This window comes from Petromyzon marinus, chromosome 1 (assembly GCF_048934315.1).
Source record: "Petromyzon marinus isolate PM22_M1 ecotype Great Lakes invasive population chromosome 1, UKy_Petmar_22M1.pri1.0, whole genome shotgun sequence".
NCBI classification, from domain to species: domain Eukaryota; kingdom Metazoa; phylum Chordata; class Hyperoartia; order Petromyzontiformes; family Petromyzontidae; genus Petromyzon; species Petromyzon marinus.
The window spans coordinates 33,317,999-33,334,944 of record NC_133667.1 but is presented as its reverse complement, the minus strand read 5'-3'; the positions used below and the strand labels follow the sequence as shown (position 1 = coordinate 33,334,944).

At 49.3% G+C, this 16,946-nt stretch overlaps 2 protein-coding genes across 4 annotated transcripts in view; both read left to right on the top strand.

Moving 5' to 3' along the window:
- Positions 1-9,854, top strand: part of LOC116940297 (alpha/beta hydrolase domain-containing protein 17B-like) — a 31,584-nt gene extending 21,730 nt beyond the window's left edge. For both annotated transcript variants that reach the window (XM_032949933.2, XM_032949924.2), the window contains exon 4: positions 6,553-9,854. In XM_032949933.2, coding sequence (XP_032805824.1) covers positions 6,553-6,781 — 229 coding nt within the window. In that variant the 3' untranslated portion in view covers positions 6,782-9,854. The remainder of the gene's footprint in view (positions 1-6,552) is intronic.
- A 5,047-nt stretch (positions 9,855-14,901) lies between these two features.
- Positions 14,902-16,946, top strand: part of CEMIP2 (cell migration inducing hyaluronidase 2) — a 62,202-nt gene continuing 60,157 nt past the window's right edge. The window contains exon 1 of one of the 2 annotated variants that reach the window (XM_076067293.1): positions 14,902-15,416. In XM_076067293.1, the coding sequence (XP_075923408.1) occupies positions 15,136-15,416 (281 nt within the window). In that variant the 5' untranslated portion in view covers positions 14,902-15,135. The remainder of the gene's footprint in view (positions 15,417-16,946) is intronic. The other variant, XM_032949912.2, reaches the window with a different exon arrangement.

Genomic DNA, 16,946 nt, shown 5'->3' with positions numbered 1-16,946 from the left:
TGGCGAATTATGGTTAAATAACTGCCACAACCCACATGGCTTGGTTGAGGCCCTCATCCAGCAGTGGATTGACGTTTAGATCGACAATTAATATCCCCAGTTGGTCGCGAATATTGTCGAATTTCCAATCAAATACTTTGTGGTTTTGGACGCAACGCCCTTGCAGTCTTATTTTAATATCTGAACTAACTTGTTTTGCGTATTCTGTTGTTGCCAACAAACCGAGTTGGAGATGGCGTGCCGCTTGAAAATTACTTAAATAATTGGATCATTCAAAAAACAAACACACCCCGAGTTACACCTGTTTACGGTTGGACAATGCATCGCTGTCAATTCATAATCCCAGCTTTGGTGTTATTTACTCGGGTGTTCAAGTAGCTTTTGTGCAGAGACCTGAAGGGTATGATGCCTTGGGCGAATCCATAGCTCAATCATGTCCTTGTGCTGTAATTACCGATTGTGCATGACATCACAGCTACGTGACAAATGTCGGTGTCCACACTCCCCCAGCTGTTAGGGTCGGTGCAGAGTTCTGCTTCCTCTGTTGAGGGCGTGATCGATGTGGGGTCTGAGAGACACGGGAGAGGGGGGGCCCTGCCGGGCAAGCGGTCGGTGTGTGGCTGTGTTGTTGGGTGGGTGGTAGGGCTGGGTGAGGATGGAGGGGCTGATATGAGCGACGGCTCCAGGTTTCCATCCAAAGTGTTGACTTTTGCGTGACTTGCTCGTAAGTCAAGGGCTTCTGGCTGTCAGCCGTCCGAAAGAGACGGAGCTTGTGCAGGAGGGATCGGGGTTGCCCGTTCTCTTGTTCCAAAGATATGTGAAGAGAAGAAGAAAAAACGAGGATGCGCAGCGTTTCAACATTTGATCCATCTCGACGCGATCGTTGAAATTTTGTATGACATCACTGGAGAGCAATGCCACCATAGTGGTGTACTTAAGCACATGCTGAACCTCTCTGGAATTTAGAGTTTGTGTTTTTTTTGTGTGCATCTGCGTTGTGTGTGTGTGTTTTTTTAAAGCAGTTTTATTACCTCACTTTCCCCCCCGGTTCTTCCATTGCAGCTAAAAATAATGGGACCATATGGTCGCCCGTATTCCCCGGGTTATTGCACTTGAATGGGTAAATTACGTTTGAGCTTTTTAACCCGCGTGGGATAAATCGCTCAAACGTGAGTTCCATATGCACCATATGACTCCGTGGTGGTAAGGGGGGAGGGAAGATCAGCGCAACAATTACACGTGCTCTTTGGCTGCAATAATTAGATGAATGGGATCACTGAGCGTGTAAAAGCCGAGCTCTCGCGGATGATCGCGAGCCGTCTGCGCGCTCGCAGCATCGTCGATGCTCTCTGCCATTTGCCCCAGGGTCTGGCTTTCATTGCTGCACAATTTCCAGCGTCTCCCTCCGCCGCCGCACTCAATTTGCGTGGGAACCTGAAGGTGTCTTTGTTTCGCGTGGCTCGTAATTGTGATTCCTTTTATTTTTGAGTTCCTTTGGGAATAAATTGGTGTGTGGGGGGCGGGTGGGAGGGATGGTGCAATGGGGGTCAAGATATCAAAATAAGTAATATTGCCTAAAGTGCTGATAGGGAGCTCAGATGTATTTTCTATTAAAGGCCTTTTTAAAAAATATATATATGCAAAATAACTACTCTACCCCTCCTGGCCTTTCAATGTGCTGTAAACAATCACCCGAAACGTCACCTATGACAGACTTTTTAGATTTAACGCAGTGATTTTGACGATTATGTTGAGGATTTTTTTTCTGGAAATAGGATGGTAAGAGGTGTGTAGTGGTGGTCTGGTGGTCACGCAACTACGCGAGTTCAATTACCAACTGTGGCTAATTTCAGCGGCGAGTGATTTATTTAACTGGTTCTGCCCCCCCCCCCCCACTACACCACACATTCACCAACCAGCACTAACCAGTGTGGTGAAGTACGCTCGAATTTCCCCCATGACCAGCACAGCAATGCTTTTGACAAAAGGGCTATAAAACAAAGTTGTAAAAATGCAATGATGAAGCGATGCTGGCGGTTGCCTTCTTGCCCGACCGCTGTACGCGCTTCCTGAGGTGCTGTTGTTAAAAGTTCTGCCCATCGTGAGATCTGCCTGCCCCGCTGTGTCCGCCGCTAACGCTCGACCGCCGATCTTGTCAGCTCCCCCCCCCCTCCACCCCATCTGTGATCTGTGTTGCTCAGAAGCTGACCTCGGGAATCCTTTGCACAGCTGGGATCCAGCGCGATTGCTTTCTCACAATGGCCCAGTGTTGAAATCGGCACGAGATTCCTGTGGCCCTTGCCGCCTGTTAAGCAGAACAAACCCTGCCCTGCAGTCAGACGTTGGCCTCCTTGCCCCGTTCTAGGTGGCGTTTGTTGTTCTTCTGCCGCGGGTTGCTTATGCAGGAGCGACTCTCCCAGCCACCGCTAGAAACAATAGACAAGACGCTCCGTTGTTGAGAGCATTGCACGTCAGCCTGTACATCTGCGTGTGCGTGTTTGGGGAGCGGTAGTGTAAGCGGTTGAAGAGCTGCGCTACGAACCCGGCGACCCGAGTTCAATTCCTGCTCACGGCCAACACCGGTGACGATTATCTGAAACGGTCCTGGGCCTCACCTCGGTCGACTCGGCCTCAAATGAGTACCCGGTGCGGTGTGTAAACGTCGCCACTGGGGAGACAAAGGCAGCCGGACGTGCTGCTGGCCACCCAGCCCCTCGTGTGTCGTGCCCGCCTTCGCAGGTGCTCGCTAACAGCACTTGCCCCAACAGTCTGTTCAGGCTACACTGGGGGATCTTTGGCTTTGTGTGCACACGTTCATATGTGCGCATGCGTGTGCACTCAAACAGTCTGTTGAAGGCAACATAGAGGATCTTGGTCTTTGTTGTACAAGAAGTGTGTGTGTGTGTGCCCATCCTTGCGTGCGTTGGCGTGTGTGGTTTAGGAGCGCTGCCGTGTAGCCCTTGGCTGGTGGAGGTGTGGTTGGGGGTCGACGAGGGGGGGATTCTGGTTGTAAAGGAGCCCAGACCCCTGGTCTCAGGGGCAGCCATCCTCTGCCAAGATTCGCGTTCTTGCACTGTACACTCAGGTTCAGCGAGCGCTGCTCTACAATAATTCGTCAAGTTTCTCTTCTGGGTAAAAAAAAAACTAAGCGCATTGCAGAATGATGCAGTGCGCGATGTATTTTTTTGTTTTAAAGTCCACAGAGAGGTTTCTTTTCCGTGAAAAAATTTTGCTCAAGTGAGAAGTGATACATGAGCACGATCAGTGGGGCGTGCTGCCATTAACTCTCATCCACCCCCCCCCCCACCCCGGTGGATCAATGGATCATCGCGATTCAGGAGTCGCCATTTGATTCCTGCTTCGATTATTTTGCATACCGTAGCTGTGAATGGTAGCATGCGCTCCAGTAGCTGGCTGCAGGGGTTACCCGAGTCCATTACATACAGCGTATTTAACATGTACAACTCTTTTTGTCCCCCCCCACCGCAACTTTACAAAACTTCGCCGTGCTGGTCGGTGAAGGTGGCGGTGGGGGGGGGAGCGCGTGTCAGTGTTGGAGCTGAGTACTCTGTGATAATGGATTTTGCCGCACCGACCTCTGCTTACAACGCAGCCCCTCCGATTCCCCCGCATCTCCTCGTTAGCACGGTCGGTTACGTACGGTGCAAAAGAAGTTCACGTGATTCGATGTGTGTATCGGAAGCTCAAGAATAGATTATCAATCGACGATCCGACGCGTCGTTTACACCCCCCGCCCACCTCCGCCTACCGATAAACTCATCGTTGGCCGTCCAGACCATAAAGGGGCACTCACACCGCCACCGCTATATAAGGTGCCCTAATAGTTTGCAGATATATACAGAAACTGAATAGCTCGACACATTTCCCCCCCCAATTTAATTGCAAACCTTGCATTCTCCTGCGCCGCCAACTGGCTGTAAAGGGGTCGTGTCTGCTTGACCTCGGCGTCCGACGTGCGGTCACGCTGGCTGTGAAAACCCTGCAGAGCTGAACAACCGCGTTTCCTGCACGCCCAGCCAGCATCGCCCTTTTCTTTTCGCTATAAAGTCTTGCCATCATGAAAACTTTTAAATCCTGTTATTCGGCTGATGGAAAGGGAGGGGGTCCGGAGGTGGGGGTGGGAGCAAAGGGTGTTGTGCAGCGTGCAGGATGGGTTGGTGTGGGAGCAAAAGTGCTGAAAGGTTTAATTCTTGGACCATTATATTAAATAAAACGCTTGAGCTGCAACTAATATCAATTTGGCAGTTCTCCGAGGCCCATCGAAGAGGATGGAGGTGGGGATTCGCAAGTAATTGAAAACACAGCCGCGGTTCCCCACCTCTCTCCGGCAAAAGTTTTCTCTGCAGCCAGGGGGGGGGGGAGGGGGGCGCTCGGTGGGCCCTGTGCGGGGAGAGCCGACGCCGCTGGCCTGGCGGCGTTGTTTGCCAGGAGTGACGCGAAAATTTTGCTTTCATAAGGGATGGGGAAGGAACCCAAGAGGGGCGGAATCTGCTGCAATCGTCTCGAAAATTTTGTTATTGCTGGTAATTTGGGGGGGGGGGGGGGGCAGAGGTTTGGGGGTGCAAACGCTTGACCTTGACGTCGTTATGTAAATGACGGGAGGTGATCCCGCACTGTTGTGATTGTGGTGAGTTACTGCCCATTATCTGTGTATGCAGGGGAGGCTCGAGCACTGTATGCATGAAGCGGCTGTTGATGCCTTCGAATGGATGATCAAGACGTAATCGGAATCTTGATTTACACTGGAGAAATCCGAAGCTCTTTAGCACGTGCCGCTATGTTTCGGCGGTGTTTTTTTTTTTAAGCACCATACGACAGAGAGCGGCAGGAGCATTTTTTTTTATTTTGAGAAAGGCTCAAGTTCTCGTGGGCTTGTAAATTTATTTGTCTCGAACTTGCTCTAAAATCTGATTTCCTTTCGGACGTTCCTTTGTTTCCTCTCGCGGCTTTGTTTGCCCGTTGTTATTGTTCAGCTCGTATACCTGCGAGAGTGGCGCCGATCGCCGGCGCTGAGAAGACACAGCGCCCATCCCGCGCGCGTGGAAAGGGGGGGGTGGGGGTGACCGGTGACGTCGGCGGGATGTTTGTCCGGAGGGGTAAAGCAAAAAGAAATATGAGGACAGATCGTTCAGTCGGGACGTGACTTAACATGACTCAATGTCCCGTGACATCACGTGCTTTCAAGTTTGCCCGCCTTGTTGTTAGAATTTTAGAGGAATTGGAATTAAAAGCCGTTGGCGCAATCGTGCGCGTCGCCCTTTTTAACTCGAGCGCGTCATGATGCGCGGGAAAGATGTCACCGCAAATACTGCAGCGCGCACGCGCGCTCCCCCAAGGTAAAACGCGTGAAGGCTAAGCAGCATCTTGTGGTGGGTGGGGGAGCTGGGGGGGAGGGAGAAGGAATTCACATCAGGGCGCTAGTAGAAATCGATTTGCATGCAGCAGAATGATTGCCCACACTACTATGGGCGTACGAGTTGCTCCGATGCAATGAAAATTGCAAGGCAGTTTTGATTCATGGAGCATCTAGGTGTGAACGCCTCGGAAAGACACTGTACAAATAGGGGAAAGCGCGCCCATCTGGAAATTATAATAATCATTTACATTTGTAAGGCGCATTTCATCTAAAGAAGGGTTTTTTTTTGGTTATTAAATAGGGTACCTAGATGTTTTATAGTCGAAGTGCATTTGAAGACGCTTCATAAAGAGGCAGCAGTCATCGGCAGAAGAGGGTCCGTGAGCCTGAACCCAAACAGGGTCCTCAGGAGTGTGGATCGCATGAGAATAGAAGGAAGTTCCAGTGGGAGCAGCAGCAGCAGCAGCTGAGAGCAACCTCCCGCCGAGCGAAGGCAATCTTTCAGATTCGGCGATCGTTTCTTTGCGCCAGTCAAGGTGTTTGCCCAACTCTAAGGCACTGTTCTTCAGTGGCTGTTCTTCCGCGCTGCATTTGGCAATAAACCGGCCACCAGAATTATAGTGTTAACCGCTGTTTGTGGATGCTGTGTACTGGTACACAGACACTTTACGTAATCGCACAAGTCTCAAGCATTTACCCCAATAACATGACTTGCCATAGGAAGGAAGAAATGTCCGTTCCTGGTGTAAATCGCCAATGTGGATGTGCACCGTCTGATGCTTATCTGAGCCTGGGGATGCTTGGATTATTTGACACCATCGTGAAATGATTTCTGTTTATCTCAGCGTAGCTGTCTGATATGTTTCCAGGTTGTACGGCGTGCTATTCGTCACGTCTGATGTTTCGCTCGACATACAGGGAGGAGCTCGTCAGGACATTATGCCGGACGACACTCGAGTCCAACCCTAACTTATCGGAGAGCTGTGGCGGCGTAACCCCCAAAAAATTACGCAGCGGTATCTCTCCGAACCTGTTCTCATTTCCGAATGTGTTTTCTCTCTTCCCCCACCTCCTTTCCCAACACTCACGCACGCACCCGCGTCTGTCTGCCCACCCACCCGACCCGACGGCGACTTTACCCCCTTGTCCCACCACGGGCCGAATCCGGGCAACAGCATCGACAAAATCTCTCAGGTGTCGTCGCCAGTGCTTGTGATCCACGGCACGGAGGACGAGGTGATCGACTTCTCGCACGGACTGGCCATGTACGAGCGCTGCCAGCGCGCCGTCGAGCCCCTCTGGGTGGAGGGCGCCGGCCACAACGACGTGGAGCTCTACGGCCAGTACCTGGAGCGCCTCAAGCGCTTTGTGACGCAGGAACTGCCGCAGAGGAGCGTGCCCTGACCCCCGAAGGTCGCGGCCGCCGCCGCCACCACCATCACCGCTGCCAACAAAACCACAAAACCTTTGAAGGCTCTAGAGGAAGAGGGACTGGCAACGTTGGACTGGTTGGTGTGTTACGAGTGGCACGCGCGGGGAGGGGTTATGCGCTTACTTAGCGAAAGCGCAGAACTTACAACTGTTCCAGTAATCATGTAAACAAAGGGCACTGACGAAAAGATAGTGGTTCACATTGCCACTTGTTTATAAGAGCATGACTGTTATTTTTGTGGGGTTTTTATTTTTCTGTTCTTTTCTCCTGTGGCCAGATCTCTCTCTCTCTCTCTTTTCCTTTGTGTGTTCTCCCTTCCTACCTCTCTCTCCTGTTTTTCGTTGTTGTCATTCCTGTGAAGCCGGCTGTGAAATGTTTATAGTCTAAACGGAGCGCAGTCGTCGCGTGGTCCTGTGTGTTCGAGCAGACACAAAACTATGCAGTAAAACTTGCTCTCGTTTCGGAGAGAGCGCGAGCTTAAGCAACTCATCTCGCCTTGGGAAGTCTGGTCGCGCGGGAGAGAGGAGAGGAAGAGAGAGGGAGCGGAAAGAGGAGAGAGCCAAGAGGGAGAGAGGAGAGAGAGAGAAGGGGGGATCTCAATATTTTGCGAGTTTGTACAAAAGTGTAGCGCAAGGCCTTATCAAACGAGCTGTGAAACGCTGTGATGCCTGATTTTAGTGTTTTGCGGCTCGCCGACGGAGAAAGGGGGGGGTGGTGGGGGTGTGCGATTTCTCGTTATCGCTTGAATGTGTGTACAGGTTTAAAAACACAACGTCCGTGCTCCGCTGTCGAAAAACAAAAACACACAAGTTGCACAAGAAACACGAGCGAGAGAGACGCAAAAGCGAGTCGTTGAGGAAAATCTCAGGTGCTGGAGCGTGCCGCACCCTTTTAACCCCCCCCCCCCATCTCTGTTCTGGTAGGGAAATTAACAACAAGCGGTGTACAGGTGTGTGGCTGTCGACTGCAGAAACGGAAAACATTCAAATAGCCTGCTGCATTGAGACTTACGGTTTTTCTTGCAAATGCGTAAATCAAGGAGGTGTCCGCCTACGGCATTTCATCTGCATGTAGAAGCGACAGCTATGTAGGAAATAATTCACTTCTAATTGTTACATTAATTTAAGGAACGGTTTTTTTCTTTTGTGCCGTGGTTTATAAATCGCTAACAAGATGTTGATGATCGTTGAAAGTATTTATCTGCCTGTGCTTTGACGATGCAAAAAAAATATGCAACTGCTACGGGAAAACAACATCGGGGTGGGGGGGTGGAAGGAGGCTCGATTTCTCTCTCGAGTGTGCGAAGCCGTGCAGTTTGAAAATTATTTTCGCTATTTCTCTCTTTCCGGTAGCTGTTTGTTGTGCATGTTTAGCGATTTTCAAAGAAAGAAAAAAACGAATCTCATCTCTTGGTGAACACACGGTTGCAGGAAGTCGATTGCAGGTACTCGTTAAAACTTCGTGAGAAAAACCAACGGACCTCTGCAATGTATGTTAAAATAAGCGGACCACGTGATTTTTTTAAGTTGCGTATATTTTGAATGCCAATTGCTACTGCGTTTAAGTGTGGTTTTTTTTACATTGTGTACCGTCGTGAAACATTGAGCCTTTATCCCGTGGTGCTCATTGTGAACTTATTGGAAATGTTTTTTTTCATAGCCTAAAGCGCTCGAAATATGGTTGGTTGTGTGTTTTTTTACTTTTATTAATAATAAAGCATTTTGTTGTTGTTAGGAGATTTTAATGAATTTGACAGGTACTGGTGTGTAAAAGTCATGTGTATTAATTGGTGAGCTGTTAATCTTTGTGATGCTGATATTTCTGTTCTCCCCTTTATCCTTTTTATTTGACGATGCCCCCACTGTTTACATACCTGCCGAGTGGCTTTATCCCAATAACGAATAAACAACGTTTGGCAGCTGTTTAAAAAAAAAGTTATAACAACGCTAATAACCACAGCAACAAACAACGGGATATTAATGGATCTGTTCGGAGCTGCCTTAGAAGTTCCTGGTGGCACGGGCAGGGAGGGTGGGAAGGGGTGGTGGCTGGAGGCCCGTGGCTGGAGGCCCGTGGCAGAATGCCACGTGGGGCCCTCTTTTGCATGGGCCGTTGTGGGGCCCTCTTTTTGTGAGGCCTGGGGAAAACGCCCCCCCCCCCGCCCGTCGCCGCCGCCACCCAATCTCTTCTAAGCGTCCCTGGGTCTCTAATAATCGCCTAATAGAGACTCTCATGAGCTATCGCCCGCCTTAGGGTTGTTTGTACTCGGGGGGGGGGGGGGGGGGGGGGGGAAAGGGCGGGCCGCAATCTAACCGAACGGACCAATTTTGGAGTGTGGCTCGTCCCCCCCATTCCCCGTGAGTGTGATTCGTGCCGTCCATGCTGTGCTTGGTTAGAGGTGGTGGAACCAAATGGCCGAACGCTTCTGAACGTGCGGGGCTCGACCTGGCGCCGTCAGGACGTGTGTGGGGACGTGAAAAACGCGACCTTAACTTATTTTAAGAAAATAATAATTCTTGAAAAATGATATATATTACGATGACAGAATAACGGTACACCACGTTTCCATTTTATCCCGAAACTTTGGAAGAAAATGAACGGAGACGAACCGTTGGCTGCGTAAAACGGGAGTTTCAGAAGTACGAGTGAATAACACTAATCTTGGACAGCGATGCGATGTTGACAGCGGCATCTTTTTATATACGGACACGACGGTCGAAGGGGTACGTTTCATGACTGATGCGCGGCACGCCAGAACCATGCCAAGCGAATGCTGTATGACCACGCCTCCACCTTTTTATGCTTTTTTTCTCAATTGTGAATGTTTGACTATTATTAAAGGAGAACACTTTGGCAGAAGTAAATGTGATTGTTCAAGCGCGCCTTGTGTACAAACCGTGCATTCGGCCAAAGATTGCACATTTTGCGCATGCGTGCGTGCGTAGACTCTGTTGACCGTTAGGACGATTTGTCGCTTACGAAATGTTGCCTGTTGTTGGGTGCACAATTTTTTTTCTTTATGGAATAAAAAAAAGGAACAAGAAACGAAGGTGCCCACGTTTGAATCATTTTCACTCCCGTTACGTAAAGTCCGTCGTCACGCCGGGTCACACGACTGCTGCCTTCCGTTATTGGTCAGCGAGTGTATTATTACGAATATTATATTCTTGGTTCTTTCGGTAAAGTCACGTAGAAGGGAAACAATAAAATAATAAAAAACTAAAATTTTCACGACGTTTCGACTGCAACACAAGCAATCATCATCAGGTGTGAAAACCACAAGAAAATTTTAAAAAAGTGGCGTTTATTTTTAACGTTAGCACCACGGAGAGAGATTTGACAGTTTGTTCAGATGGATGAGTCCATATATGTACGGAAAAGAGGAGGGGGGAGACGAAAAAAATAATGGTTGCGGTCTGAAAGCCACCTTAAGCGTGATCAATCAATTAAGACCCGAAATGGTTTATCAAATCCTTCCAATGATTGCTAAGCCAGAATCCATCTTCTCGGTTGAAATTGTCTGTGTTTGTATATGTGAATAGCCTCATGAACGAATCTCTCATGGTAGCCAGATGGCTTGCAAAGAACCTCTGTCTTGGAGAAGTCAATGTCATGTGAACCTACTGAATTATAACAGTGATCTGCCACGGCCGAGGTGTTGGTCCTACCGTGTTTCAGGTCTGCTTTGTGTTCACGAATGCGGTCCGAGACATGTTTGGTTTCTCCAATGTAATTGCTACCACAGAGGCAACTTAGTTTGTAGACGCCAGAGTACTGTATGTCCGGAATCGCATCTTTTACAGCCGGACTTAGATCACGTATTTTATGTAATGTGTTGAATCGGACCTGGATATTGTGTTTATTCAAGATTTTGGAGATCTTTTTTGTGATCCCCGCAATGTAGGGTAAAGTTATGGTTTTGAAAGGCTCCTCAAGAGGGTCCTTCTTCATGGTTTGAGTGATAGCTTTGCGGATTGTGTTGTCGGAATAACCATTAGCTTTAAGAGCTTGGTGTACGTGCTTGAGTTCACTGGCTATATGTTCCTGGTCGGACATGCATTGGGCTCTATGGTGCAGAGTCTTGATGAGGGAATTCTTCTGGGATGGATGGTGGTGGGAATCCGGTTTCAGGTAGGTGTCGGTATGGGTTACTTTCCTGTAGATAGAATGGCTCATTGAGCTATCTGGTCTCATTTTTATTAGGACATCCAAAAAAGGTAGCTTGCCATCTTTTTCGACTTCCATGGTAAATCTGATGGCTGGGTGTATGGAATTGATGTGGTTGAAGAATTGGTCTAGAGCAGGCCGGCCATGTGGCTCTGCACCATAGAGCCCAATGCATATCCGACCAGGAACATATAGCCAGTGAACTCAAGCACGTACACCAAGCTCTTAAAACTAATGGTTATTCCGACAACACAATCCGCAAAGCTATCACTCCAACCATGAAGAAGGACCCTCTTGAGGAGCCTTTCAAAACCATCACTTTACCCTACATTGCGGGGACCACAAAAAGATCTCCAAAATCTTGAATAAGCACAAGATCCAGGTCCGATTCAACACATTACAATGCATATCCGACCAGGAACATATAGCCAGTGAACTCAAGCACGTACACCAAGCTCTTAAAACTAATGGTTATTCCGACAACACAATCCGCAAAGCTATCACTCCAACCATGAAGAAGGACCCTCTTGAGGAGCCTTTCAAAACCATCACTTTACCCTACATTGCGGGGACCACAAAAAGATCTCCAAAATCTTGAATAAGCACAAGATCCAGGTCCGATTCAACACATTACATAAAATACGTGATCTAGTTCCGTCTGTAAAAGATGTGATTCCGGACATACAGTACCCTGGCGTCTACAAACTAAGTTGCCTCTGTGGTAGTAGTTACATTGGACAAACCAAACGACATGTCTCGGACCGCATTCGTGAACACAAAGCAGACCTGAAACACGGTAGGACCAACACCTCGGCCGTGGCAGATCACTGTTATAATTCAGTAGGTTCACATGACATTGACTTCTCCAAGACAGAGATTCTTTGCAAGCCATCTGGCTACCATGAGAGATTTGTTCATTCGTTCACATATACAAACACAGAGACAATTTCAACCGAGAAGATGGATTCTGGCTTAGCAATCATTGGAAGGATTTGATAAACCATTTTGGGTCTTAATTGATTGATCACGCTTAAGGTGGCTTTCAGACCGCATCCATAATTTTTCGTCTCCCCCTTTATCTTTTCCGAACATAGATGGACTCGTCCATCTGAACAAACTGTCAAATCTTTCTCCGTGGTGCTAACGTTAAAAATAACTGCCACTTTTTTCAAATTTTCTTGTGGTTTTCACACCTGATTATGATTGCTTGTGTTGCAGTCGAAACGTCGTGAGAATTGTATTGTTTTTTTATTATTTTATTGTTTCCCTTCTACGTGACTTTACCGAAAGAACCAAGAATATGAATCCCTGCAGTCACGAAAGCTTTAAATCAAAATTACGAATATTATCTGTAAAAAAAAAATATTTGTCTGCTTGCGAACAGTAACCTGCCGCACCACCGAGTTTATATCCGACACTCACCGGCGGTGGCACTGAATTGCGATCGTTTCGATTTGCACTCGCATTCAAATGTTCCATAATACAGGTTTTTTTTTATTTGTGGATATTGGTCACGAAAGCTTTCGTGTTAAACAGATAAAAAAAATTGTTTTACGTATGTTGAGGTTCTTTCGCACCGTACGTAGCCAACCGTTCCAATCGTTGGCGTTGTCGCCTCTGCTATTTCTCGCTTGTTATTTTCTGTTTGTACAGTTTTGGTTTGCTCCCTTGGGTCTAAATTTAACATTCAAACGTGATCCCCTTCTATTTCAAGTTGCGTCTGTCGTCAGAAGTGGAATGACAAGCGGCGCGTTGCTACATCAGAGGGCGCAGAAACCACCATTATCATTGCAGCTAATTATATTATTTGTTGCACATTTCCATTTAGTTTAATCGTAACACGTCGATACCGGCGACATATAATCCGCACCAAGTGATACTGCAGTCATGCCAGACAATAATAATGCCCCTTTATCCACAACAACCTTAAACAAATCTCAACAAATTTGTTTAAGGTTGAGTCTCGCATCGAGATGTTTGGCCTATCAATTTTAGTTTTCTTCGTGTTTTGGTTCGGGTCACAAACTCGCGTAGGATTATTTTTTGTTCCGTGTCAGTGTCCGAGGCTCAGAGCCAGACTAAAGCATCTCATCATTATTGAAGTTCACTTAATTCTTGAAGATCAAAGCCATGCCATCTTTAGGACTCTTAGTGTTCGCTATTATTTTTTGAGGTTCATAACCAAATTAAGACACAGTTTTTTGGCATCATTAGAAGGGTCAGTGTTAATGCCTGAGGCTCGCCTATTCAGACTGTCGAGGAGTTCTTATCCATGGGCAATGTGCTCATGGCCAGCTCTGGTTTGGCGGCAGACTTTTTTTATATGAACCAGTCGAGCGGGGTTTACTTTTTCATCGGCTGAATAACGCCATGTGGAAGGCATCTGGCTTGTCACTCGCAACGAATCTCCAGGTCTTCTTGACCCGAACTCCATTCCCTCTGTGTGTTTAGAAAAGATAGAGACCTCTACGACAGCAACTGCGTTGCCTTGAAACCTCGAGCATTCAGGCTGTACAAAGGATCCAAGGCGTCCGCTTTGCCGAGTAGAATGTGCGACGTCGGCTAGAGAGGAGGTGGGGGCTGCATGTGGTACAGGAACACTTTTTTTGCTGAGTGGACTTGCCGATGACCGGTAACAAAGCGGTGTCAAGATCGGCCTCTGTGGAGGAGGCTCGTGAAGGGCGCTTACTTAGCAGTTGAAGGAAATCGCTCCCTCAAGAACAATGGGAGCGGGGAGGAGCGACGCTCGCGTCAAACGAGCAGGGCGCCGGGCGACTGAAGCACAGCGAGTTGGCGCAATTCGCACGGCCCTTACGGCAACATTTAAATCAGAGCCGTGGATTAATAACTCTATTATCCGGGTTCTCCAACCCCCCAAACAAACCCCCGACAGTGGTGTAGGGGGGGCGGGGGGAATATTTTCCGGAGCTCAGCCCCGGACAGCCTCCGGCTAAATATCACGCACTGATGTGGACCATTGCCTTCCTCCACAATGCTCCGTGGAGTGGATATCCGTATCTTGTTGAACACAGGCGTGCATTATTTGGTATCCCTAAAGTTACCGTGGTGCTGCTGTGTAGTCGAATTAACTCGCTGATTACACGCGTTAATTGTGCAGCCTCTTGGCATGCGAGTGTGTATAAATTCCTTCATTAGATGCTCGCTAACATCACCTGCACCTAACAGTCCAGATTAGGGGGATTGTTGTTTTGGTCTTTGCAACAACATTGGCACTGGAAATGCAAAAGTTGTGGTAGTGGCCACGTTACCGTCTCGTGTGCCGTTTCGGCCTTAATAGGCGCTTGCTAACAGCACTTACGCTAAACTATATTATTTTACTTTGCCAGGTAAGGCCCACTGAGCTATATAGCTCTTTTTCAGAAGCGACCAGACCACGAATGATAGCTCAACGAAGTGGCTTATGACATGGACATTTATAGCAGTCAAATACCCTTAACGCATGTTTTGTAAATGTACAGGGAAAAACCGGAGGACCCGGAGAAAAATCCACGCGGCCACGGGGAGAGAGAGAGACACGCAAACTCCAAATATACAGGCGGGCAGGGTCGGGATCAAACCCACGACCTCCTGTATACCAGGCGAGATAGTTAACATCTCCTAGCCACCGTGGTACCCCAACATTCTGTACAACTATATGGGGGGGAGATATTGGTATAATATATATATATATAAATATATAAATTGTGCTAACACATTCCTAGCTCCGACCGCGCTCCCCGCAGACTCCCAACCGCTGAGCCGTGTCCGTGACCCAACCACAACCCCCACGCATCACCACCACCACCGCCGCCGCCACCTCCCGCACCCCCAATCCCCCTCCTCTCTTCGTCTCCCGCCTCCCTCCTCCCTCCCACCCGGGCTGAAGTTATCGCCCGCCGAGGAGCAAGGGAAGACGAGGGGGGGGGGAGGGTGCTCGCGTCTTCTGAACGCCGAGTGCATCGAGCGGCGCCAGGATGAGCGCTTCGGGGTCGTTCCGTCTCCTGGACGCGACGCGACCCCCACCCCCCCGTGCCTCTTCCGCGCTCGTTCCGCTCGCGACGTCGTAAACACCGCGGACGCGTCCTCTCGTCCTGCCTGCTGCTGCTGCTGTTATCGCGGTGGATCGCGATCGCACCGAGGCAGGCGGGCGGGCGTATAAATGCGGAGCGCGGTCGAAAGGAAATCTGCGGAGAGAAGAGACAGCAGCGCTGTGCGGTGGAAGCCACCCGGCCTTATCCTCCCCTCCGCCGCGATCTATTCCTCCTCCTCCTCCTCCCTCTTGTATTCCTCCTCCTCCCTCTTGTGTTCCTCCCCTCGCTCTACCGCCCTCCTCCCTCCCTACCTCCTCCTCCCCCCCGCGAGCCGGCTACCGTCAACTCACAAGCGTCGCGCGTCGGCCTCCGAACGCGTCGAGTCGTCTTCTCCGAGTCAATTGAGAAGGTGAGTGCGAGATTCGCACAGCGCGCGCGATGATGACTATAGATGCGAGGCGCGAGCTGAGGAAGGCGCGCGTGGGGGGTGGGGGGGGGATGTTCACAGCCGTCTGTTGTTGTTGTTGCTGCTGCTGCTGCTGTTGCCTCGATGAATGTGCGGGGTTGCGCGCGCGCGCCCGGTCACGTTGTTACACCCGAATGAGAGACTCGGTCAGTAACGAGCAGTCGTCGCGTTCGTAGACATTACCACGATCGACGTCATTTGTAGCAGCTGCAGCAGCAGCGGTATTTGTAGCACACTCATCAGCAGTAGCAGTCAACAGCAAAAACATCAGTGGCAGAAGAAGTGTCATCATTTTCATTATCAGCAAACGTCAGCACCGGCAACAGCATCCATATGATTATCACAATCAGCATTCGCAACATCCGTAGCAAATATAACATGCAACAGCATCCATAGTGAGACCATCACAATCAGCATTATCAACATCCATAGCAAGTAATGAATCATCATGAGCAGTACTATCCGGACCCTAAGCAACAGCAGTCCTTATGACTCAGACACTGAATTATCCGATCTCGTGTGTGATATGTGCACGCACGTGTGTGCGCGTTTGTGCGCGCGTGCACGTGTGTTATATCAAGCCGCCGTGTGCCTGTACAAGTGCGCTCGTTCCCGAATCCTGAACAATCATTGACCGCGTGTGCGTGCCCTTGCAATCTTTGACTGTAAGCCTATTAAGTATTTATTGACGACCACGTGACATCACCTTAATCTGCAATGTACATCAACAGCCCGTTTGTCAATCCACTGCTGGATGGGTAACCACCCGTGCGGGTTCAGTTGACCATATTTCACCACGCTGGTCAGTACGGGTTGGTGAAATCGGGGGGGGGGGGGGGGTGGGGGGGACGTGATGGGTGGCTTCTGAGCATGGGAGATTGTCGTTTTGTCTTTGCGCATAAACATTGACACTGGCAAGGTGAATGGTGTGGTAGTGGCCACGCTGACGTCTCGTGTGACGTTCTGGGCGCTCAGCACTTAAACAATATTTTTTATTTGACCAGGTAAGGCTCACTGAGCTATATAGTTTTTGCGACCAGGCCACATGTTCTGCAAAACTCTACCCCTACTTAATACCCCCCCTTGCCCCCCCCCGTTGGGGGTGCGGGAGGTGGTGGTGATGCGTGGAGGATGTGGCTCGGTCACGTTCATGGTCATGATGGTGATCGCCATCGTGGTGATCATCATCATTCGACGCCATGACAGGAATCAAAAAGTAGCCACAGCCAAATTTGAAGCAGCAGCGGTCGGAATTCAACCAAGCTGTCGATCGTGACCGCCTTGGCGAGGGGGGGCGGAAGCCTTCATCCAGCAGTGGATAGGCACATACCTCCGTGGACAACATTGGCATGTATGGAGATCTGAGATGGAAAACCGAGTGAACCTCAAATGGAATAAATGACTTGACGAATTGCGTCATTTTTATGATGATTGCCGTGGTTTTTTTTATATGATTCACCTCCGCACGCGCGT